General features: G+C 52.9%; 1 protein-coding gene across 1 annotated transcript in view; it reads left to right on the top strand.

The window, feature by feature from the left end:
- The window catches only part of LOC119449586 (cadherin-related tumor suppressor-like), a 105,409-nt gene that overhangs the window by 31,399 nt on the left and 47,633 nt on the right, over nt 1–26,377 (top strand). Inside the window, 3 exon segments of the mRNA XM_049665148.1 lie at nt 1,634–2,956; nt 6,434–6,814; nt 7,859–9,076. Of these exon segments, the coding sequence (XP_049521105.1) occupies nt 1,634–2,956; nt 6,434–6,814; nt 7,859–9,076 (2,922 nt within the window).

Consider the following 26,377-nt stretch of genomic DNA (forward strand, 5'->3'; position numbering starts at 1 on the left):
GTGTGTGTGTGTGTGTGTGTGTGTGTGTGTGTGTGTGTGTGTGTGTGTGTGTGTGTGTACCACACACGCTCACAATACCAGAGAGAGAAAGGATGCATACAAAGGGAGGAAGGTTAACCAGAGTTAGTTCCGGTTGGCTACCCTGCACGGGGGGATGGAGTAGGGGGGTAAAAAGAGAAAGAGAGCGGAAGGGGGAGAGAGGGAGAGAGAGACGAGCACAAACAAACCGCGTACACCATAGAGCGGTAGACTCACAATGCCAGCGCTGCCTATATTATGTATGCCGAGAATACTTTCGGTGACCACCCGCCCTGTGTTGTACTACGACATTGAGGCAATGTGGCATTAGGGTGTGTCATTTGAACCGATTCCAGACCATTCGAGCTCGCACAGGCGGTGATTGTTCGTTCGTGGTAATACGTCTCGCGCGCCCTAACTGCAGCGTGTATATAGTCGTGGGCCGTGGCCTTTTTCCTCGTTCGGGTGGCTGAAATGGGTCCGTTCGTTGTCGCTGATGACAGGTCTACCATATGCGAGAGCAGAGAAGTGCAAAAGTGAGCCGGAGCAAATGATTGAAGTGCCGTCACGGAAAGGCCGAAGGAAAACGTGTGGCCTCGTTTCGACTTTCTCTGGCTTACAGATGTATGATTTGCATAAACGCCTCGCTCCTCACATGTTGCACATAATGTAAGCTTCGGTGCTTTCTCATGCCCCCATTCACTCGCTATGCCTTTCACCTAAATTACTGGCAGGAAGGAGAGTGTCCAGTGAGTCGTGCTATATTTACTGCATGTCTTGAAACAACGTACCTGCATGAGTAATGCACAGTTGTCCCACTCAATACTATAACATCGCTGGCCAATGACGGCCCGGAATAATGCTCTAATTATAAACTGCGGACATCGGGCCATGTCGATTGGCCGATAAGGAGAAGGGGTAACGAGAATAAAAGTGACTAACTTGCAGCATAAAGTAGTTCTCTTCATGGACAGGCGCATGGTACGCGGCAGCGTATGAATCAACAAAAATAATATACAAATATGTGGTGGCGTCATCCACAAACAATCAAAAGGCTACACTTCCTCTTTATATAGCAAGTCATCCGTAAGTGTTCACCGATGTTTTCTCTTAGTTTTTTGCAAGTATACCGCTTCATGCGTGCTGGTAGATGTGCATACTCATGTGCAGATGATTCAGATATATGCTGGCAACGAAGAGAGAGAGAGAGAGATAAATGAGATGCGAAAGGCAGGGAGGTTAACCGGAAGGTATATAGATAATCAGTTTGCTACCCTGCACAGGAAAGTGTGCATCGTACACCTATAGCTGACATGGATTTGACAATGCACGCAAATCTCCATGCAATCACCCTGTCGTCGGAGCATTCTGAGGGAATACGTTACCTAATTTACCACGTGTAAAGATTCACTATCAATTTATGTGACATTTTAGCTTCAATGATTCTGTTACTCGTTTCAGTTTGATTATCATGCGTTTATCTTTCCTTCGGAATGCTACACGTCGCCATGCACCTGAGCACGTGTTGATGGCTGCGAACGCGTGCGCGACGGTATAGTGGTGCATTCTCACTGTTGCCGAAGAGAGACTGAGGTTCACCACAACTATTTCGCAGGTGGCGGCTCGGCATCCGAACAGCCACGACAGCGAGGGCCAGGACACGGCGCTCGTGGTGGTCTTCGTACGGGAGGCTGGTCGCGCGGCGCCGCTACGCTTCCGGGCCCCGGCCGAGGGCTACAGCTTCTCCATCGACGAAGACGGCGCCCAACCGAGCCTGGGGCGAGAGCTGGGCCGCCTGTCGCTGGAGCGCTCGGACCAGGTGGACCGCGCCCGGTTCTCCATCGTAGACGGAGACCCGCAAGGCTGGTTCCGGCTGGACCCGCTCACCGGAGTCCTCAGCACGGCTGCCCCCCTGGACCGAGAGCGAAGCCAGCGGCTCACCCTGGGCGTCGTCGCCAACACCCTGTCCTTCTTCGCCCGCACCAGCGTCACGGTCACGCTGCGCGACGTGAACGACAACGCGCCGCGGTTCGCCCAGCCCCTGGTGCGCCTAGGCGTCCCCGAGAGCTGGCCACCCGGTCTCGAACTGTACGTGCCCGACGCGAGCGACGCCGACGACGGGGTAAACGCCGAGCTCGAGTACGCGCTCGCCTCGGGGCCCGCGGGCCTGTTTGCCGTAGAGCACGGCAGCGGCATGCTGCGGCTTCTGCAGCCCGTCAGGCTGCAGGCCGGCAAGGAGTTCGCCCTCGAGTTGACGGTCAGCGACCGGGGCCAGCCTCGGCTTACGTCGCGTCAGAAGCTCGTGGTGACGGTGCAGGACGTGAACGACCACACACCAACGTTCGAGCGGCCCTCGTACGAGACGTCGCTGCTCGAGTTGACGAGCGTCAACGAGCGGTTCTTCGCGCTGCGCGCCTGGGACGCCGACCAGGGAGATAACGGGCGCGTCTCGTACGAGATCTCGGAGGGCAACGACGAAGGCCGCTTCGGAGTGTTTCCCGACGGCACCGTGTACGTGAAAAAGGCGCTGGACCGCGAGTGGCGCGACCTGTACGCGCTCACGGTGGTGGCGCGCGACCACGGCGAGCCGCCGCGCTCGTCCGCCGTCTCGCTGCTCGTGCACGTGCTCGACGAGAACGACAACGCGCCGGCATTCGACAACGCCACGTTCACCTTCTCGCTGGCCGAGAACGAGCCGCCGGACACGCACGTCGGCAAGCTGACTGCGGAGGACGGCGACCGGGGGCGCAACGCCGAACTGAGTTTCTCGCTGGCGTCCAACGAGAACGACTTTGTCGTCGATCCACGCACGGGCTTCGTGCGCTCGCTGCGCTACTTCGACCGCGAGAAGCTGCTCGCACTGACGGGCCACGACTCCATCACCATGGACGCCGTGGTGCTCGACTCCGGCATCACCAGGCTGCGCGGTGAAGCGAAGGTGAGTGTTGTTTGCAAAGCCTGTGGGAGCACTGCCGCTGGCGAACTTGTTGCGACTCGCGCGTAACCTGCCTCAACCTCTTGAGCAGTGTGGCAGAGCCTAATTCATGGTGATCAACGTATAACTTGAACTATATGACTGCGCGAGCAACCTTTATCCTTTATCGGGGTTATCGCATGTCGATACCTCTTACACAGTACAGACGACTGCATATTGAGAAGCAGCGACTGCAAGCCGAGCTATCGTATGTACCACCCAGCCAGCAATAACCTGTTCACTCAGTGCGGACCCAAATATAGAGCGCCCCGGAAATGCATCCATCCGATGGTCTGGAGTAGTGTAGAGCATCAGACTGGGAATTTAAGCAAAGCATGGTGTTGCTGCCTGGCTTCGTATATAGCACTGCGCGCGCCTTCGGTATACAGTCAGTGTTGCGCATAACAGCGCGTAATCTCGCATCTTCACCTTTCCCCGCGGGGACAAAGACATCACCGCAAACCACCACCACGGCGGCGGGGGAGAAAGGAGGGGAAAAAAAGCCCATCTTGCACAGGACCATATACGCGCGGCTCCATTCGCTCGTCGACAGCGATGAGGTTCGGTGGAGGGGATGCGGCGGAGGAAAGGAACCAGAGAATGGTGGGCTGCGCGCACTGAGCCGCCGCGCCTTCTTTGTCGACGACGAAGCGCCGACGACGGTTCATGGACCGACCGACGGCGCTCCTCTCTCGCTTATTCCACGGAAGGGGCAGGACACCGTATAGGTCCCACCGCGGCGGTCGTGACGAGCGCGCGCACTCGCGTCAACGCCCGTTCCAAATTGTCTTGTGCACGGGATTGCGGCGGCAAACAGACGCGCTGCACTGTCGGCGCCGCGGTGTATCGTAGGCGATTCCTGCGCAGCAGCAGCAACAGCGTCTCGTAGCTAGGCTCTGTTGCGCGCGGCTGCAGGCTTTCGTGCGCCCTTCGCCCAGCCATAGTCAGATAGCCGCACGCGGGGTCGTATACACACAAACGCGGCTAGCCCGCGCCGGTATGGGCCAACTCCCCTCGACCCGGCCCTTCCACTAATGATACCCTTTCAGGGAGCGTGATAGGCAGGAACCGGAGAAAAGAAATATCAAGCCCGGGAATCACACACGCAGGAGAAAATTGGCAGGTCCAATGCTGTCACTCGCTGTTCGGGTCTCAAAGAAAAAAAAAAAAAAAGCACGAGTAAAAAGAAGAGGAAAAAAAAAAGAGGATGTTATCTAATAGCGTTCCCTCTGGTTGCTTTGTGTTCCCTAAACAGCCACTTCGGTACGCATCCGCGGCGATTTCCGCCCCGCCACGCAGCTCATTTGTTTATTCATTTGCCGTTGTTTTTGCAGCTTGCATTGTATTCCTCAGCTGAGCGTGTCACGCACTCGCGTTTCCTTCGATGCTTGACTGCGCTAATGGGCTTATGTATGGCGACTCATGTGGAATATGTTTCCTGTCACGTATGTACAAGACTTGTCCCACCGCGTGGCAGTAAGTGAAGACCGCACGACAACCGCGACGATGACACCAGAAATAGAGACGATTGTGACCGGGCCTGCGTGTGACCTCGTGAGGGTCTTGGGTGGTCTTGTCTGCAGCTGTCCCGCCTCTGTTCTTTCGCTGTCTTCAGTACACGCCGCCGTGGGGCCTTCCTTGTCAGCCGCGTCTTACGGGTCTCTTATTGTCTTTAACTCCTCGGTTATTTTTTTCTTCTTCATTCCAACTGGCCAGCCAGTTAGCGTGCACACTGAAAATTCGTTTCCTTGCATATTGGAGTGCGCACGAGGATGGGTGTCAGCGATGTCAGACAGCCGATTAAATGGCCGATTGTCTCGGGCCTTGGCGTCGCACGGCTATTGTAAAGCGCCGAAGGCAACGCAGTAGACCCACTCAAACTTTGGCTCGCAAGGATCTTGGGTGGTCTAGATGGGAAATGCCCTGGAAACTGTTCGCTGCTGTTTTTCGAACAAGCCAGACTGCAGTGCCTTCCCGATCAGACATATACCTAGCTTGTGCTTCTTATTTGTTCGCGTTTCTAGCGTCAGCCCCTTTGTCTATTTTTTTCCCTAGTCTCCAAGTCAGGCAACCACTTAAGGGGCGCTTGAAGTTTGCTTGCTAGCGCTTTCTTTCTATGGGCATGTCGATGTATCACGAAGCAAGCAGCGCACTAATATGACAAAGCAAAGAACTAGACGACACACAGGGCTGAAAAACAAGGAGCACACCTGGAGGTCTAGCCTATTCCCGTTCCTCTTGACTCTTATTAGGGTGCTGCTATCCTTTGAGATGCAATCCAAGCGCGCACATATTTTAACCTTGATAAGTCCATGGAAATGCACACTATGCGTGGCACTGCGCATTTCTTATGGTTACCTATTTACGCTCGAATTCAAAAAAGCATTTTGGTCCGTCAAACTCGACTGCAGAAGCTGACTTCGTCGATCATTTCGCGTCGTAGCGCGATGTGTGTGGTTCCCCGCCTCCCTCGGGAGCCCACTCCTTTAGGGATCTTTAGCAAAAGTTCGCTGAAGCCAGCGGTTGCTCGTGCTGGTCTGGCATGAACTCCAGCCTTTTTCAACTTCGATGCATGCGCAGTAATTTCGAACCGCAGCAGAAAATTGATCATCGATAACAAATAGTCGTTGGTGGCAGATATGTAATATATAACACTGCTCTATAAACGAAAGCGGTTAGGCAATAGTAAATAGCATATATACGAAAGAAAAGCTTGGTGAATTCGGCCCCAGGGGTGCTATGCAGGGAGGCCCGAGTTCAGCAAAGTTCGGTATCTCCGCGAGCTGTGGCGACGCCATCAGATGGATGAGCTAATGGTGTCAAGACATAAAATTCGATCCTCGGCACGCCTCCAGTTTCATTGGCTTATCTAGATTCACTCCTGGGTTATCATCACATGAACATTACCTCATGGGCGGCCGAAAAAGAAGGAGTCACGCGGTCAAACCGTCGGTGCCTTCTTTCATTTGTTTATCGGTGCAACCAGTGCATGACCCATACAACACACAGAACAGCATACGTTTCAATAAAGAACAAGCTGAAAACAAGCATTTTAGTGGTGGTTTTGCAACATCTTCGCTGGACATCCACTTTCGCAGGTTGATAACGACCGATAAGAGTTGATGAGGGTCGGATCGAGTCTTATAATGGTGATAACAACCGATAAGGGTTGATAAGGGTCGATGTAGTCCGATAAGGTTGATAACGACCGATAAACCTTGATAAGTATTTATGCTGGTCGGATCAAGTTTGAAAAGATGGATAATGACACCGCGCTGCGTGGAGATGAGCAAGTAGCACAATGCTTACCCATACTTAGACAACTCCAGTGGAGTTTTTGTGTGAACTTTTTTTTCTTCTCAACTCTACCTGAATAGACTGTTACCTCATGTCATCCTCTTGGCTACAGTGCGCGTGATCGAGTGGTCCCCTCCTTCGCAGGTGGTGGTGCGCATCACGGACGTAAACGACAACGCGCCGGTGTTCTCGAGGCCCAGCTACCGGGCCAGCGTGTCCGAGGCGGCCGCGCCGGGCACCACGGTGGCCCGCGTGAGTGCCACGGACGCCGACGAAGGACGCAACGGCGAGCTGCTGTACGCCATCGCTGCGGGCAACGAGGCCGGCGCGTTCGGCATCGACGAGGCCTCGGGCCAGCTCAGCCTGGCGGCGCCGCTGGACCGCGAGGCGGCAGGAGCCTACACGCTCCTCGTCATTGCCAGGGACACCGGTGCCGAGCTGCAGCATACGGCCACGGCAACGGTGCTTGTGCAGGTCCTCGACGAGAACGACAATGCACCGGAGTTCGCGCTGGGAGCCCTCAGAGTGAGAATCGACGTGCTGTCGGGGCACTTGGAGCATGAAGTTTCATATATATGTGCATTTAGATAAGAGCAGTAGCGGCTTAGCGACCTTATCGTCCATGAGCCAATGCTTATAACAGTCTGTTAGACCGGTTCATGGTTGGCAGCTCCTCAAATTCTCTCATGGGTAGGTAGTCCTCGAGCTTCTCAGTTAAGAGGCATCAAACTCGCTTAAGAACGTGGACCGCATACGTTGTACACGGGCATCCGCTAGAAACGTTGATTGATGTCCAGGGGCGGATATGAGTATTTTTTCAATGCTCAGGGGAGCCTATGGTGGGGAAGTTGAATGCCCAGAAAGGCATTGTGGGTATGTACACGGTTGCTGAGCCGCATGTTTGAGACCGCTGATGTAGCTGTGGAACACATCTTAGGTTCCAAGAACACTGTTCTGAACGACGTGCTAAGACCGAGCGTTGTTTAGATACAGGCGTCATTGCCGATATGGTGATAAATCTTTGCTGAAAAGTGAAAAGGAGTGGCCGGATCTGTGTTGCTTACGTAATGCATACTTATGTAATGCGAAGTACCTAAGGTACATACTGCCTATGCGGAACGTATACGTATGTGAAAGAATACATCATACGGCATTCTTTCTCGTTGTTGCATCCTTCACGTTGCAAATTTGCAGGAATTGCGCGCCTTCCACTTCAGAACAGTACTTGCTTTTCGTCTTTCTGTGATTTCATGATATAGGCAAATCACAGTGCAATATAGACAAGGGACGACCGCAGAAAAAAGACACACGGGGCGCTGCGGTCACCCCTTGTGTATAATGCACTGTGATTTACCTATATGTATGGAAAACCAACTAAACCATAATTTCTGCTTTGGAAGTACTATATCCCATGATTTTGTACACTGATACCACACGTCTCGCCGAAGCGGAATTATACTTTCCTTATACGAAATCTTGCAACCTGCAGCCTTTTGCTATCAAGCATTTGAAGGTACATAGCTAACGATCCCGCCACAGTGCCTCATATGTGCCTTTGTTTTCGCCCAGGCGGATGTGCCGGAGACCACTCCGATCGGTTACGAGCTGCACCGGTTTTCGGCCACCGACCGCGACTTAGGCCTCAACGGAGAAGTGTCCTTTTCCATCGCCTCCGGCAACGTAAAGGAGGCCTTCAAAGTGGATAGCGTTACGGGGGCACTTTTCCTGGACCGACCATTGGACTTCGAGCAGCAGAGCGTCTACCAGCTCAACGTGACCGCCAGCGATGGGGGCTCGCCGCGCCAGGCGGTGTCTGTGGGCTTCACCGTGCGTGTGCTCGACGTGAACGACAACCCGCCGCAATTCGCCAACGTCGCCATCGTCCGTCAGATCGAAGAAGGCCTGCCCCTGCACACGCCCGTCGTTACGGTCACCGCCGTGGACCGCGATGCCGGCGCCAACGGCAAGCTGACGTACGCCATCACGTCGCAGGAGCCGCCGGGCGCGCACTTTGGCGTGCGCCAGGACTCCGGTGTGGTCTTCACGGCGGCCGAGATCGATCGCGAGTTCAGTGACACCTTCCGGCTCACGCTGACGGCCACCGACCAGGGCAGCCCGAGCCTCTCGTCTCACAAAACGGTTACCATCATTGTGGAGGACGTCAACGACAACGCGCCGACCTTCGTATCGGTCGATGCCGGCATCCTGCCGGAGGACTCCGAGAAGGGCTACGTCGTCATGAAGCTGGAGGCCGTGGACGCGGACGCCAACGCCAACGGTCAAGTCACGTACGAACTGGTCGACGGTGACAAGAGCCTCTTCGCCGTTGACCGCACCACGGGCGATCTGTCCCTGCTGCGTGCCGTGAGCCGGCCGGCTGTGTCCTATTCGCTGGCCGTCCAGGCTTCGGACCAGGCGGTGCCGTCGCAGCGCAAGTCCTCGCGCGTTCACCTAACCGTGCTCGGCGCCAACAAGCGTTCGCAGCCACTGCCCGCCTTCTCGGCGCCCCATTATTCGGCCACGGTTCCCGAGAACCAGCCGGCAGGCACCAGCGTGCTTTCGGTGCGGGCACAGGGAACACCGCAGGGTCGTGTGCAGTACTTTCTTACCTCCGTGCGTGCGGCGGCCTCCGGAGCGCTGGCTGGCCGCCGGTTCACCGTGCACCGCGACTCTGGACTTGTGACCACGGCGGCGCCGCTCGATAGGGAGGCCGGCAGCGACGTCTTCCAGCTGGAGCTGCTCGCCATCGACGCGTCAGCCAAGGTGCCCAGGACTGCCAAGGCTTCGGTGAGTGAACACAATGTTTGTTTCTATAACGACGGAAATGACCGGTGGGTGAAGAGAATTACTTCTGCACTGTACCTCCCACAATGCCGAAGGAATCACGTTTATGTTTCTTCCCAATTGCTGCTGAGCGCACCTTTAGCGTGTATGTGTTGTCGTAATTTAGGAAACAACACGTTGGCTTATGTGACATAGCTTACTTCGTTTTCTTTTTTCCTTGCTATAACGGTCCACCCTAGAGAACTAAAAAGTGCGACGCACGACACAGGTCCAGCTCGCTTTAACATCGTCCAGATACCGACTCATATCTTCAGGCCGTGTTTCACATACAGAACTTGTTACTCGCAGCTAATTGCAGCGTATTAAAGATATCATACTTGGCGCTTATTTCAATGGTAAGGAAAATGGCGACGTTTCACTTTTTATGAAAAGCGAGACTTTCTTTTAAAGTAGAATGAGTAATAGACGTCATTTTCGCTATGCGAAGAAGTTTCTTCAAGTGACAAGTGTTCTTCACAATTAGCTGAACATGTGCACACATGAAAGCTGCATGACATTCCGCAAAACCAATTTCTTTACTGAAGGTCAATGGACTGCCGTTGATGAAAGTAGCCGAGACAGGCGTATGCAGCAGGAAACGCGTGCGGCTATGGCCAAAACCTGCTTTCGGCTCTAAGGCACACGTTCAATCTACCGCATCGCCGTGGCCGGGATTTATTTCGAGGACGAGTAAGGGGGAGGCGGGGGGGGGGGGGGGGGGGGTCGTTTCAGTTCATCCAATCCAATGGACGCACATGGCAGCGTGAGAATTTCTGCATAGGTGGGGTGGCAGCAATATACGTTGAGTTTGTACGACTAAACTGCCCCGCCCCTCTTGTCTATATATAGCGGTACCCCTGATCTCCTGTGTCGGGATGCTGGGCATCACAAGACGTCAATGGAGTTCCGCTCGGAAAGAGGCCTCTACGAGATTATTTTATCGATCCTATACGCACTAGGATCTTCTCCTTGCTCTCTGTTTAGACGCAGGAAGTATCTCTACTTACTATATCGGTGCATCTACACTTATGTAGGTCCACCTTGTGATCTTTAGCAAAAATGCAATAAGAACGTAGTATATATAGTCTTACTTAGCCTGTAAAAAATCCGGAACCGTGAGTCTGTGGTTCGAAACACCTGTGACCCAGTTTCAACGCACGCCCACAGCTGCCGGTCTATTTTCTAGTGAGCGACGTTGCTATGAGGAAAGAATGTAACTAAGTGATAGATGAGTGAGTTCAATTAATGCATATAGGTCGTCCATGCTGTGCGGGGCATTTACAGTCCGCTCGTGGAGCGTGCGCACGCTTGTCCTAGGTGCCACTCTTGTTATCTCTTTCTATGGATACCTTTTTGTTATTCGTCCCCATTCTTTGTAATAACAGCGAAGGTGTTACTTCCTCGCTACCTTGATTAAGCGCCTGATAGTGCAAGCTGCTGGCCTTAGCTGTGCCATAGTCATCGCAGCCTCATTCCTTCACATGTCTAACCGCAAAAATTTTCTGCTTGCTGTTTGCAAACGAGTTTCACGTTTGGCTTCTCTGCATGACCGAAACTTCAGATAAGCATCGTGCGCTGATACCGATCTACGAAAAATGGTCAAGCAAAAACCGTTCATTCAAACAGCCACTTCTAACCTGCCGCTGCCACGCAAGCTCCATTTTTCAGTCTCTCCGCGGTCTAGGAATTACATAGCCGCTGTTGGCCCAATTTCATTTAGTGAAAAATGCTCATTTTATATGCATTTGGATCTCACCGTTTTCGTTTAATATAGATGACGCAGCCGAGTCGCGACTAAAATTTAGAGAAATAAGACGTGAAAGTTTTAGTGAACACAAAGATCAAATGTGAAGAGGTTATCTGCGCAGCCTGGAAATTCTGAGGATGCATCCAGTACAGTGTCCGCACATCAAAGTTCGGAATGCGCTTCTCAGTGTATTGCTGCTCGCTTATACCACGAGAAAATTTGGCTTTTCTTAGCTGTCGCGGTCCGCAACCTTTCGACCCCCACTGCTGTACTACTACACTTGCGGCCAGTGTGCATTCGCACCTTCTGCCGCTTCGCCTTCTTCAATGCAGCGTCACTACAGCAGCGGCGGCAGGTGCGCAACTAATTGCATCTGGCTGCGATGCGTGGCGACAAATGCAACGGCGGCGGTGGCGGCGCGCATTCCTGATCGCTGCCCTAGCAACCGCGCCGCGACGCACAGGACCCTCCCACGGTGGCGGTGGGGCCCGTGTGACAGTCGCGCTGAATCGCTGAATGCGGGGCCCCCACTGCGCGCCCATAAACACAACTTAGCCGAGCCGTCAGCCACAGGCTTCGAGCCCGAGCGCGGGCCGCAGATTTATTGGCCGCTGAAGACGTTTACCGGGTGGCATAAAACGGGAGAGGAGGGAAGACTCGCTGTGGAGGAGGGACCGTCACCCCTCCTCGCCAACTCCTCCGTGAGACGCCCGTGTAAGGCAGACGCCGCGTTGTTGTTATTAGTGGCGCTTGCTGCCGCGAGAGGACCGCGCACACCTGCGGCGCAGGCAGCCTCAATCGCGTCCTTTGTCGCGCGCACAATGCACGGCCTCGGCGTGTTGTTTCCCCTAGCTCCTCCACCTCCTGTATACTTCTTCGACTGCTGAGGTATGCAGGTGCGTCGCATGGTCGCGAGATCGAACGCTGCCAGTGCAGTTTGGTACAGTGCACAGAGGAAGCCAGTGGCGCCTCCAATACACGCAAAAGAGTCAACCACCGTGTGTCTCCGTGGCACCGTGCTCTTTTATTTTATGCGCTTCTTCTAGCTGTCCGCTATTATAATCTGTCCAGAAGGTGCTAGACGTTGCCCTCCGCACGCTTTGTCTTGGGTTCGTAAGTTCGCGATCTGAATGCCGTATGTCTTTATTGGTTGTGCTTTTGAGAAGCCCACGAGTGATCACGAGAGAGTGACCTCGAGAAAGGCGTGTCTTATGGCGGACACCGGCCGCTATCCAGGAAGTTACAAGGAAACGTCGGCGGATGAAGCAGCCTGCTTTTCCCAGTCTCCGTCGCAATCCGCGACCTCTTACGACCCTGAAGTCTCTGGGCGTTCTTGCTGGGTAAAACCAGAACTCTCTCATCTCTTCCCCTTCAACCCCATCCCCCATGCTTTCTTCTTCTTTCTTTTTTAATGTTTTCCGTGTTTTATGACTCGTTTTTGTCGAAGTCGATTACGTACCAGCTTGCCCGGGACGTGGCCCTCGTAGAGCAAAAAGTGGAATCAGAAGACCCGCATTTTTCCTGCTGTTTCTCTTCGCTAACACAGCCACTTCAGGGATAATTTCGGAATAGTGCGTACGTCAGGTACCTTAGTTACGAAACGAATTTGTAACTGTATACCGACTACGGTGGGAAACTGCACTCCCGCGCACGGATCATCGAGCCTCCGCCGCACTGCGCGATACTACAGCGGAACCGTCTGTTGTTCTACGCCTCTGTTTCGCCAAGGCTCGCCCGCACCGTGGTGGCAGTGTTAGAAGCCGCGAGATCTTCACGTCTGCGGTGGCTAGTGCCGGAGACAACAACGCGTGTGCCATGCTGCTGCCGCCTTCGGCGTCGTCGTATTTTTGCATCTGCATGCTTCGACGTCTGGAGCAGCAGCGTCTATGCAGCATACTGGTTTTCTCTGCCAGCGCCAACCCCGCCGCCTTGTTCTCTTGTTCGGATGCCTGCGGTCCCGTCCGCTGTGAAAGCGTCTCCCCCGCGGACCCTTTCATTTGCTTCCTTCTTTTCGATGCAGGCGCCTGAGTTCCGCGCTGGCTGGAATGTGGGGCCAGACCTCAGCGGAGGGCGTCACGTTGTTCATTGTTGTTGTTTGGGAGATGCACCGCTTCGTTCCTTTCTTCCCAGCAAATTTCTTGTCTGTGTTTTTTTTTTTTCTGCTTGTCTTCCTTAGTTCTTATAATGCATGATACTACCTCCCTCGTAAATACAACGCGGCTGAGATGATGGTAAGCCGAGAAAAGGGCGCCGGTCGGCGCCGCGAGTCGCTCGGTCATCTCGTCGTCCTCGACCTCAGCACATAATAACAAGTGGCGTCCAAGTTAAAAGCATCTTCCACTTGGAGGCGAAAATCGTGTCAGTTTGGAAAACAGGACATCGAAGGCAAGCAATCCGCAGTGGAAGATGCTGAGCTACCGCGTGCTTTGTCCTTAATGTATAAGCGATACATTAAGGTCGAAGGTCAAAGGTCAATACAATACTTCGTGCGGTTCGCGGAGTATCCGACAGTGAAGCAGGCGTACGTGCGGACAACATGATGAATGAATGATCACTTCTGTACGAAGAAATGTCGCGCTTCGCAAATACTAATTCTGTTGGTTTGCTGGTCTGTAACTCGAAAACATGAAAAAAGAAATGTTGACAGTAATATACAACAGAAAAAAAAAGAACTGCTTATATTTCAATAATTGTTCACAAATGATCAGTCGTAAAAAATCGTAACATACTCATTTTCTAATAATTTTTTAATAAGTTGGCGCGAGAAGAGTTTAAGCGCGATTAAACAAACTAACGACTTAACCAGCCTCTGTCTTCCAACTGCGCGTCACACCTCAGCCTGCTTCGAGCGAGCTACTTCTTTTTTGCTTTTAGAACTTGACCGGAAAGAGCGCTCCGAAGTCCTTGAAGGTAAGCTTCAGACGATGCGTGAACTAGTTGTCACGTGAGCAAAAGCAAACGAAAATATAAAAAGAAGGCTTACAACCGCTTATGCCTTTGCTTATCCTCCGAACATCACCACGAAGTGAAAGTTGGCATCCATCTTAACGTAGTGCTAAGCTACATTGAAATGGTTAAATATCACCCAAACAGTTTGTTTACTTTTGTGCAGGTGACAGGTTACAACATAGCCACCCTGTCGACAACCACCTCGCGCGCCTCTTGTCAACAGGCGCAACGACCCTTATATACAGTCGTCCAGACCCTTGTTCCTTTCGCCGCGCATAGCTTTCTTGCTACTTTCGGTGCACACAGTGCGTCCACGCTTGCTTACTCTAGAGTGCGATTAAGGAAGACAACGGGTTATCTCGCCCGGCCTTCTAGAGTCCTTCCCCCTCACTCTTCCGCCACTCCGGCCTGCCTGTCGTGCGCGGCAAAATTTATTGAGCCGACCGCGCCCCCCTGTAATCACGCGTAGCTGGTTAAGGCGCACTAATCTGCATACATATAGTCGCCGAGGCTCCGGCGCCGCGGGAGGAAAGCGTCCCCGCTCAAATAATAGTGCACCATGGCGGCGGCATTCCGCGCCGTATAGCGCTGGGCACATTGCATACCTCGTCGCATACAGCCGCGTGCGAGCGAGGCGCACCGAGCTTCCGCTGCGAGAGTAGTACATGCATGAGCGCCGTCGTATCTTAAAATGCCACGCCGCGGGTCCGATCGTTCCGTTTCTCCCCGGTCGACGTTGCAACCTATCGCGCGACTGTCGCATTACAGCGGAAGCGCTTTCGGCGGCATCTCGCGCTCCAGCCCTCGTGTGATTAGGTCTCCGCTTGACTATCTCCCCATTAAGAAACCGCCCTTTCCCCCTTCGGCATTTTTCTTCGTCTTATATGCGCTCTCGTTCGTCCGTCCTTCTGGTTTGCAAGCCGGGGGGACGGTCAAGTGAAACCTGGTTCAAGCAAGATTTTACGCGCTAACCTCAGCGCTCGTATAACCGTCCCGGTATATACTTAAAGCGTGTTTTCTACAATTTATCGAGTCTGCTCCAAGAGTTTCGGAAGACTTAAGAGCGATATTTTATTCCGCCAGCGTATATTTACAGGCGCTTCCGCTGACAGAGAGAACTGTTCCACACAATGCAGCCGTTAACGACGCGTCGCTTGGCACTCGAGTGCCTGCTTTGCTCGGAGCGCGCCGCATAATGGTATGACAATGCCGGCGCCGGGTAAGCAACCAACCAACCAACCGTGTCGAGCAACTGGAACTGGGAATAAGATGACTATAACTCGCTCGGAAATGACTATCCATATAGCGACTTTCCTCCCACCCTATCGGCATCCGATATAACAGCGTACTTTCGCATTGCTCCTCGAAGCGGGCGTTATGCCAAAACACAATGCTGCGTTCCTCTACTATAACCTACTGGTTAACGCTCTCCCGCTGCACGTTTGGCAGTGGTGGTGCGCTCATGCAGAGCGTATACCTATACGCAATCAATTCACTCCGACGATGCGTGCGTTTGAGAGCGCCAGCTTTGTTGCGGAGTAGCGCCACAAGCCGGAACGGATGAAAGAAAAGGAAAGAACGGGTTGACCGCGTGGATTGACACGCGTCACCCTCACAATCTCGACCATCTATCTCCCCCGCGAGCGCTTCGAAGCCAATCGCCTGGTGAGCGAACGGTGCCGCCATTATTGAAGGAGAACCATATACGCGCGCGTTCGTCGCGGTTACGGAGATTAACGATCGGCCGCCGCGGGACTCTTTTTTTCTCGACCGTGCCGCGCGCGCTTGTCACCGAGAACGCCCGGTTAATGCCGGGTTTCTCTGCCGGAAGAAGAACGCTCGGGCCGGCGAGGCGGGTTCGGAGCGCAGCCCACCGCCAACGGGTGGGCGTTCTTCCCCCGGGAACCGAACACCGACGAACATTGCAGTGCGCGACGGGACGCAGAGAAGTAGAAGCAGGGCGGGGGAAATGAACAGCGAAGAGAGTGCACGGTAAAGCTCAGGTCGCGCGGCCTTCTCTCAGCGATGCCCCCGTACCCCCCCGCCTGGCGTCAATTACTGGGTGGGAAAAACGGCGCATAGGAAGGAGGCCGAGCTATAGACCAAAAGCGCGAGGCAGGCGCGCCGTTCGCTTTCCGCGTGCCACCTCCGCTCCTAGGTACAACGCTTCCAATACAAGTCCCCCCCACCAACACCCTCCACTAAACTCGAGCGAGAGTCCGAACTGCGCCGGCGTGGTCTTACATGTGGCTTCTTAAACACTTCCTTTCTTCGTTTCTGCATAGTGTGGCTGAAATGAATGATGCCCAGACCACCAAAATGAAATCGAAGAACGACACCGAGCTGTGGTACAGAAGTACCACAGCGCCGCTTAATTTTCCCCGATTGCCAAAGCAAGCACCACCCGGGCTGCAAAAAGCAGGGCCACCGTAACGAAATTACTGCTCAAGCCGCCGCCGCCTGTGGCTGCAGATTATTAGCGACTGAGCGCCGGGTGTCGCAGCTCCTATTCGCGGGACTTCGATGAGGGCGAGGACTCAAGAAGGACAACCGGTTGGACGGAACTAATTCAGCGTATAGCCTTTTCTGCGGCGCACCTCACTAGAGGAGTAGTAGCCGACAAAATTCTTAGCTTGTAAAAATGAACTGCAACTCCAATAAGAATTGATCACTCGGGACAGGATGTGATAATCGCTCACAAAAATACGGCACGACAGAATGCGAGGTAGGGAGCATTGTTCCCGATGCCCTATGACTATTAAAAAAAATATATATCTTATCCCTTAGTCGAGCTGTCCTTGAATCTCGCAGGAAGCGGGCATAGAACGCAATAATGTGGGCGATGAAAGGCCGTTCTTGGTGCGGATAAATCAGGGAAAATAATTGAAATCCCGAATCGCCTCGTTTTTGTCACCGCATAATCACCGTGACCACCGATCACCGTTTTTATTTTGCTTTTCACCGAAGCATCGTTTAATTACCGACTTTTGTCGGTGTTTATGAGATTTCGCGGCGCGTCATTCTCCTCGTTAATTCTTGATTCAATTTACGAACGGTATATTTCGTCGTTAACCTGAGGGCCATTCGTAGGTGCTGGTTGACAGTAACGCAACGTTAAAAAAGAAGAAAAACGTCGCTTCGTTCGCAGGCGGCGTCTGACTTTCGGGATGACTACTCGACAGACAAAAGAATAAACAAAAGTGCGTGAACCGTCCGAAAATACAGGCGGGTCCGGGAACACGACGGTGCATGCGGCTGACGCGGAAGGGGAGAGAGGCACCGGGCATCTTCGGTTGACGAGCTAGCTACAACCGGTGGCTTCTTCTCATTGCGCGTTATCTTGAGCCGCCGAGCTTTGTGCACTGTTGTCCCCTCAGTCGCATGTCTCCGTCGAACGAACGACGCGCGTGACACACACCCCCGAAAGAATGAAAGAGTACAAGAGAAAGAATAAGAGCAAGAGAGGGTCCGATCGCGAGAGGGAGCGAGTAGGGGGGCATCCACGAGACACGCGTGAAATTGGTTTCCGACGCCGCATAGCCGGTCGCCGAAACCGTGCTGCTTCACGCGCCTCCTGCGCGGCAGTGTACTGCGTATTCTCTGCAAGGAAAAAAAAGAAGAAAAAAGTGCCGGGCCCGCCTGCTGCTTGCCGCTGGAGGGTCCTGCTTTGACGAGAAGGAATCGCGGGGCCTTCCCTTTCGCTCTCTTTATTTTTTTCCCCATCTTCTGCTCTTCGGTCTTGTCGCTCCTGCTACCCGACGTCGTCAATAAACTACCCCGGGAGACCCTCAGTTGTGCTTCGCCTTTAGTTGCCGACCTTCTACACTCCCCCCTTCCCCTCACCTCCCGGTGCAGCCTCGGTTGCCTCCTCCTTCCAATTGGGAGGCTGTCCTCCTCATCTATCTATTCTGGAAAAGTTGGTCCTTCCTACTGCTGCTGCTGCTGCTGCTGCCTGTTGATGGAGGCGACGGCGGCCAGCAGGCAGGCGCGGAGGAAAGGAATGGGAAAGGAGAATGCGAGGAGGAAGAAAAGCGCGAAAGCGGCGCCGTTCACTGAATCGGCCGGACCGGGCAGAAGCGCCAGTTGGCGCGGGGCTGAGGGGAAGGGGGCGGCGAGGAGGAGTAGAGAGACCCGCACTACGGCGCGTCCGGTGCGCGCTTTACTTTCTTCCTTTTTAGTTTTTTTCACGTTTGTGTGTGCGCGCAGCATCGGCCGGCTGGATGCTGCGCGACCGTCGTCGCCACCCCTCAAGCAGCCAACGCTTCCTCTCTCTCTCTCTCGCCCGTGTGTGCGCACTTGCGAAGCGTACCTACCCTTGGTCCTCAAGTAGAGGAGGAAGGCTCGCACTGCGACGACGACGACGGTGGAGCGTCGTTCGTCGCGCGAGCAGAGCAGCAGAAGGGCAGGGGGGGGGGGGGGGGGAGGTGATGGAGGTAGCGGCCCTCCCCTCAAGCCCCGTACCCTCGCTTTCTCTGCGGGAACTCTTCTCTCGGACGGCCGCCGCTCCTTTCCCAAGGGCCGAGCAGCAAGAGGCAAGCTACGCAGCTGCCGCCGGAGGACGGACGACCTGAGTGTGCCGACTTCGCTGCTGCTTCCCGCGGCGCTGCCCCCATGTAAACAAATACCAGAAAGCGAGAAAAGCGCCGCTGCCGCCCGAGAGGCAACGGGAGAAGAAAAAAAAAAAAAAAAAGAACAGAGGGTCGGCTGCCGCCGCGGCATGCCATCGCGCTGCGCGCGACGGACGGACCCGAGGCCATCGGGGCGAGATGATGCCGCGCCGCCGCCTCCTCCTCCTCTCCGAACCCTCGCAGGAACGCGCGCGCCGTTGGACAAGTTCAGTGCGCGCGCGCCGCTGGCAGCCGGGTCAGCGACGGCGACACACGCACACCGAGGATGAGGGTGGCGTCCAGCTTTGGCTGTCTGGATCGAGCCCCCTCCCCGTTTCAGTGCGAATTATTGAGCGCACGAGCAGCGGATACAAATTTCGAGCTCTATAGTGGCGCAACTACGAGGGAGGAACGCAAACAGGGAGGGACGTGTGCGTGTTCTGTGCACGAACAGGTGTGTCATGCGCTGTATAGTTCAATTACGGCAAGGTGTACACTCTTTGTCAAAAGTTCGGAAGCCCCCAGTCGGCGAAAGATAAGATCTGTGTCCCTTCCCCGCGGGAGGGCTGCTGAAGCGCGCGCGGCGGCGCTTCGGAACTCGGGAGAGTGAGCTTCGCTGTTCTTCTGAATACCTTGGGCTGGTTCCGGGAAAATGCTAGCTCCGCAGCAGTTTCGAAACGCTTTTGACAGACACGACAGAATAGCCGAACTGCCAGGGACACCAGAACTCTCCCGCGCCAGAAAGGCAGCTATAGGCGTTCCCAGATGGTCTCCCTTCCAAAGACTGATATCAGGAGCTATAATGCTGCTTAGCCTAATGTATCTTGTGAGAACCTCAATCTTCAGTGACACGGCTGAAGATGGCCGCATTAGGTTGCATAATGACTGAGACGCACAGCTGTGGCTGATAGCAGTAGACGGAGGGAGTTCTTCACAGGCGTAGCGTAGATGCAGACGCTCAACAAAGGTTCTCGCCTTTGCAGCTGCAACGAAAGGCTGTCAATATTATTCTTCCAGCGGTAACTGTATATGAGGGGCACTTTACGAGGTTTGTGGCGGTGTGATGTTGGCCGATTGGAATGGAGGAGCTTCCCGTGACCTAGAATAAATACACAAAAATTTCATGAAGGCTAGACGATTCAAACCTGAGTCATTTCGCTCACATTGAGTCATTTAGCTCGCATTTTCATTGCAGAGCTTCAGCATGGAACAGTTCCTGCAGACACTTCGCAACAGTAGCATGAGTTGATAAAACCTTATTGGAATTGCTACTGCGCATGAATATTAAACTCCGAGTCACTAGACTATAAGTTACCTCGGTAAATTTCGATCCATATACTGCGTCTCTGTAAGTACGTATATCAGTGTATTATTTCGAAACTACCGGCGGCCTCGTCAAACGATCGACTATTTCACGCGCACACACCACACACACATAAGCCCAATTGCACGTTTACTTAATTGATATATTGGTTCCGCAGTTTGAGTGAAACTCTCCACTTTTGTTTGTTTGCTTGCTTGTTTCCTTTTTTTTAGATAATTTTTTTTTTCTTTTTACCGCAGTTGCGGCAGACGCGAGTTTCTCACTGTATATAGCGTGTGTGTTTGCTTCCTGGAACAGGGGGCAACCGGGTCGGAAACCTCACGAGACACCGTAGTGCGCTCAGTGTATATATACCGTTTGCAAATGCGATCGTCCTGCCAACGCGGGGTCGAGGCTCTTTCGGGCAGCCTTTGAGCGTTCTCGTTTCGTATATAATTGTGCACAATCTTCAGCGCGTAATACTGCTCAGCTGTATTTACAGCAACCGCGTGGGGTTCGGGACGGGTGCAACTACGTTGACTTCCCACGCAGGCGATCTGAGCGCGCGTATTTAGCACTGCCCCATGTGTGGGGAGCGCCGGTGCTGTTGGGCGGTTACACATCCGCGAGCGCATTCGTCCCTAACGCCTGAAGTATATACAGTTCCGCGTTGTGTGTGTACATACGTACGCCTGGCCTCAGCCACCAAGAGAGCGATGGTGCTGAGATGTCTGCGCGATCTCCAGCGACGGCACATTACGTTAAAAAAAAAAAAAAGGGGGGGGGGGGGGGGGGGGGGCGGTTGTTGCCGCAGCGGCTTTTGGCTTTCCAGTCTCCTCAAGAGCGGCGCGAGTGCAATCAGCTCGAGACGTTCGGCGAGATATCCGCGGCGCGGCTAAATGCGGAGCGCGAGCAGCCGGACCACGTGATAAGAAGGTACGAGCATGGTAGACATATACCACGCGAGCCGATTTCGGCACCGCGCCAACCTCGGCTTTACTTTAATCGCCATGAATCTTCTTCCCGCGGCCGTGTCCGGCCGCGATTGCCTCGCGCCTGCTATGCTCTGTACGCGCGCGCACTCGGCGTTTCGAAGCGCGCTCGCTTCCACGAGCCACTTTTCTGTTGGCGCCGGTGTTGTTTCGGGGATCGGAGGAGCGCGGCGCTAGCTCGTTTAGCATAGCTCATAAGGGACGGCATCGACGGAGGAATTCCCCCGCTCTGATAGCGGCCTGTTCTCTCTAATGGCGGCTTGAGGCCGCGCTATACCGTCCTCGCGGACGGCGCGGGAGCGGCTGCGTGGTTCGGCGCCGTCCGGGCCGCACCCTTGTGGGCTGGGCAGCGTGCAACGCCCTGGCCGGCCGGCGGACTCGTCCCCGGACCCCTAGCTGGGAGCGGCCGCCCCAAGGGCGCAGCGGCGGCGGCCCGCATCACATGCAAAAAGAGCGCGGCTGCTGCTGCGCCCTGCTCGAGGGCGCACCACGGAACTGGCCGGGCAGCAGCGCAGCCATTACACGCGGGAGAGGCCCTCTTGTCTTGCTTCGCTTTCTGTTTTCCTCGCGAGCACCTGCCGCGTTATCCGCCCTACTACGCGCTGATGGCCGTCCGACATCCGGGCTGCGCACGCTCCTTTCTTCACCCGTCGTCGAGCCTGAACGCAAGGGCTTCTTGGACAGCGCTTAACCCGGCTCTCAAGTGCTTCCATTAGAGAGCTTTTGCGTGTAACAGAGATTTACTATATGGCATTGACGTATACCGGAGCACATATTATCCGACAAGGGCAGCGCCGGTGGCAACGCAATTGCGACGTTGTAATTGGCTGCTGTGCGATATAGAATCGTTCTTGTGTTGGCAAGACGCTTAACGAAAAACGAGAAGAAAAAAAGGTGCTTTTGGGATGAGTATGTTGATGAGGACACGCTTACGCCAGTAGATAGGCGAAACGGAATTGGTCGGTGCAGTGAAAGTTCTTTCTAATTATTATTCTTTTTTCTTTGGCTAGGCCGTTTACCTGTCCGATGCAAATGTCGTAGCTACAATTCATAATTATCACCGTCACCGCGTCCACTGTCCTATAGTATGTTCTGGCGTGACGCCCAGGCTACTTCTCCGCTGTCATATACGATATTACCGGAATGTATATATTACCGGAATGTATATAGCCGCGAGTCACCGGTTTTAAGCCCAATGCGACGTTGACATGCGACGTTGTGCTATAGTTGGTCTTGCGTGATTAATGAGTGAATTGGTGAAAGACAAGCAATGAAAAGATACGAACGCAAGCACCCTTTTTCTTTGTTCTTGTCTTTGCATTTTCGTTGCACTTATACGAGGTGAGGCTTCCGGCTTGAGACGAGGCGTCGGGACTCGCTAGCTCGGGCGCAGCACCAGGAAACGTGTCGTTTGGTTGTTAGATTTGCAACGTTCCTCGAGCCCTGCAATGGCAAGAGGAAACACAGGGAGGTCGGGCTGAGGTAATAGTCCTCTGCTTAGAGGAGAACGAGAAGGGTACGTATACCCGGAGGATACGTATACGAGTATACCCGGAGGGTGCGTATACCCGGTGAGGATACGCGCCTATGTACAGGTTCGTGTCCGAAGTGCCCGTTCATAGCCCTAAATTTAGGTCTGTATTAACGAAAATTTCTAAAACAGTCTAATGAAGTACTCGCTTCGTTGAGATTATGCCCGGACAAGGGCCTATAGTAACACATTGTTTGCTCAACGATGTCACTTCGTTAACGCCAATGAACAGGCTGCAATATAAAGCCTTGGCGCGCATGAATACGTGCTTGCGTGCAGAAGCAGTCGACCAAGAAACACTCCAGGAGAGTTTGCTGTTGGGCTATACGAAGCTAGACAGCATACTCTTGTCTGCAGCTTCGTAATTAAATCTCTTATAAATATAGTGAGCATAGGCCTCTCCTGAACGCGACTTTCTGTGTGCCTTGCGTCGAGAACACGACAGCGAACGTCGCCGCCGCACCGCAGCGCCCGTTATGAATATATAATACGTGTTGTCACAACGCCATGGATCTTATAAGTGCGCAAAGAAAAGCGGAACGCGCATGGGCACCGTTTAGAACTGGCAATCGCACCGGCTGCTGATCTACGGTATTCGCTGCGACAATCCCACTATATATATATATATATATATATATATATATATATATATATATATATATATATTACACGCGCGAATGCGAGAATGAAAGCACGTGTATAAAATATTTCAGCTTGTTCGCGTTCAGTTTTCTGCTGATCGTATATACACACACCAATATATATACTCGCCGAAGATGTATACTGAAATGGCATACTCCTCACCCGCGAAGAAAAAAAAAAGAAGAAAAAAGAAAGACTCAGCTTTTTTCGTATGTATCGTTACAAGGGCTGGTACATTCGAATCTCCGGAAATTCTAATTAGCCAGAATCAGCACCTCTAGCGGCGCAGCGAACTCACCACAGACGATGATCGAAACACTGCTTTTCGCGAATTTCTAATCAAAGGGGCAACAAACTGGAATGTACAGACAATGAAATAAGATTCTAAATAGGCACGCACATTACACCTAGCTGTGGCAGTGCTGATTTTTGCAGCAGATGTTGAAAGAAGTTTTTTGCCAAACTCACGAGGAGCTTGTCTCAAATATCAGCCTGCACATAAATCAACGGATCTTGTGCAGGAAACGACGATTTGCGAAGCGCGAAAATGAAAAGAATTGAAATAGAATCGTTAATTACGGTGTCCCGGGCCTGAGCTTACTTGTGGAGATTGTCGGTGACTATGGCGGTTCTCCGCGTTGTGACGGAGCCACGAAACTGAAAGAAATGTCCTGAATGACGGCGCGCTCTGTAGGCGTCTTACTTTACAGCATATATACGCAGTGCCTCGGATGCCCTCAATCACCCAGGCATATCGCCACCAGGCCGCGTGCTATTTTCGGAACGAAAACAAAGAAAAACTGACCCCTGCTGCGCTGCAAGGTGAACCGGCCACTTGTACACAACACACTCGGCGCTTCGAACCGGCGACCGTTGAACTGCGTCCATTACTTCTTTCTCTCCGCGCATTACAAATACGTCTGCGGCGTCGGTAATGCGCCGGAAATTGCGGCAGCAGCGCGCGTCGTCCGCAGCTTTGCTGGCGGCTTCTTCTTCGTCTTCTACTTCTTCTTTTTCTTCGTTTTTTTTCTTTTTTTTTTCTTCGTGGAAGCGGGTCCCTCCTATTTGCAACGAGGAGCGGCTTCAGCTGCCGGCCGAAGCGACCGAGCCAGTCGGACTCGCGAGTCGTACAAAACGCACCACGCTAACTGCCTGTGGGTGTGGGCATGCATAATAGCGCTCGCGTCATGTACACTGCGGTCTCTAACGGGGCAGAGATCGCAGGAGAGCCGGCAACATCGCCGCAGCGCATGTCGCTGGATGGAGGGGGTCGAATAAGTGAACGGGGCTGGGAGCTGTAAGTTTAAAGTGGAGACTATAGTACGATTCCTTATTATTATAGTTTTTATTTAGTCGAAAAATAAAGCATTACAAACAAGTTAACAAAAGCGCTGTAAGACGCAAACCTATGATAACAGCGAGAATAATAAAGCGAACCGAGGGGCTCCATTTTTTGTTAATCACAACCGCATGATATGCCAACAGACAATGAAGGCAGGGAAAGCATACGCGAAATATACAGTTCGCTTGAATTGCAGTGCAGAGGTAATTAGGAAAAGGGAAATGAAAGCGGACGCTTTTGATGATATGTACCACTGAGCTACCGCAACGGCCATGCTCCTGTCCATTTTCTTGGGTATACACTTGTGTATGTGTACTCGATCTAGCCCTGAGGGTGAGAGTGTGTTAGCCAGCGCCTCTCACAGCCATGGTGGCGGATGCAGAATATCCTTTAATCCGAAGGCGTCACGTAGTACCGCGTAGTCCGTGAACTAGAGGTTGCAGGCAACTGGCCAATCGTATGCTACCCCATGGCAAGGTAGAGCATATTTGAACACGCATATAATACGGAGTGAGTGAGTGAAAGGACGAATGAGGTTTTCGTCAAGCAAGCATGCGTGAGCGTGTGGCCAGCCACATCTCGCTTGTACGATACGCGACATCTGCAAATAGCTCGTAAATATGGCTGCCTCTTTTACCTTTTGTTTCCATCACAACATGTACAAACTCCATCAAAAGAAACGAAGCCACAGGTGCGTGAGCTTTGTTGAGTACCAGGTCGTATCGTGATCGCGCCCCTGGAATTTGTGGTGCTTAAAAGTTCTGGAGAACGAAATCCCTCTTCGCTTTCGAGCAAAGCGGATAAATGTCAGTTATGCGCGAAGTATAGCTTCGATTCTTTCAACACTGCTCTTACTAAGGGTAGTCTTACATCGTTATATTATATACGATGCGTACATGCATGATTATGTTGCGCAATTAGAGCACCTCAGCTGCGGGAACATATCTATAAACGTTGGTGGAAACGGCGTCTCGTGTCATATGGCATCGTTGTGCGCACACGCATGCATGCTGCAGGTATACGTATGCAGACACACGCCGGGTGCGTATATATGCATATTGTGATGTGCTAATTACTACACTGCTGCGGGAAAAACGTCAGAGGATTTGTAACAGCTATAGTGTAGACATTTGGGCTATAGTTGGTTCGTTGGAGAAGTAACCTATACATGGACAACGGATGCGAAGTGACGCAATACGATGCTGACAACATATATAGCGTCGTTTTGCGTCATTTTCTGTTTGCCTACACAGCGCGGACATCCTCAAAATATCCGAATTCAAACCAATTTCCTTGTTCTCTGCTACTCCGGGATTACCTGCATGGTAGGGAAAGTTGCACCAGTTAATGAAGCGTGCGGCGCGAATTATCTGCATCGCCTCCGTGACGGCATGCGGCCAACAATTAAAAACAATAAAAAAACGAAACTGGTACATAGATTACGTGCATCGGAGGCCGAACTGCATAGCATTCTGCATTTCCTTAGTGCCGCTGTTCCTCACATAAACCTACCTTCGTTCCGGTCATGCAGCGAGGTTCCGTCTGTTTCAAATGATCCACAGAGGCGTTGACAGGTAGCGGTAGAGGCAACAGCTGATCTGTATATATAGTCACACGCCCAGGTGTCTCTCAAATGCCATCATGCAGGTGTCGCCACCATCCTGAAGAGTGAAACAATTGAAGTCCAGTATACGGGAATTCATTTGAATGCTACATAATGCATTAATTTCCTAACTGTGTATACCAGCTGCGGTGGCTCAGTGCTACTATACAGCTAAAACTCGATCTAACGAAACCCAATTTGTGAGGTTTCCGATCTAACGAGGAAATCTCCATTCCTGCATAGGTTCGGTGTTGTCATCAACCCGAATTAACGAAACTAACTTGGCCACCAAACACGATTAAACGAAGTTTTTCCTGAAATAAATAAGTAAAAAAAAGCGGTGATTTGTTTCTAATTTTGACGCGGAGGGGTGTTTCTTCGAGAGTGCACACTCTAACGCTGTCGCGTTAAGACATCTAGGCGCCCTATATAGTCACAGCCTTATAGCTTTATTTTGGCGAGGCTGCATGCACGCCGCGCCCATGCACGGAACAACGGACTCGGCAGTCGGTAGCGCTCTTACGTACCAGATAACGCGTTATTTCATGG

This window comes from Dermacentor silvarum, chromosome 4 (assembly GCF_013339745.2).
Source record: "Dermacentor silvarum isolate Dsil-2018 chromosome 4, BIME_Dsil_1.4, whole genome shotgun sequence".
NCBI classification, from domain to species: Eukaryota; Metazoa; Arthropoda; class Arachnida; order Ixodida; family Ixodidae; genus Dermacentor; species Dermacentor silvarum.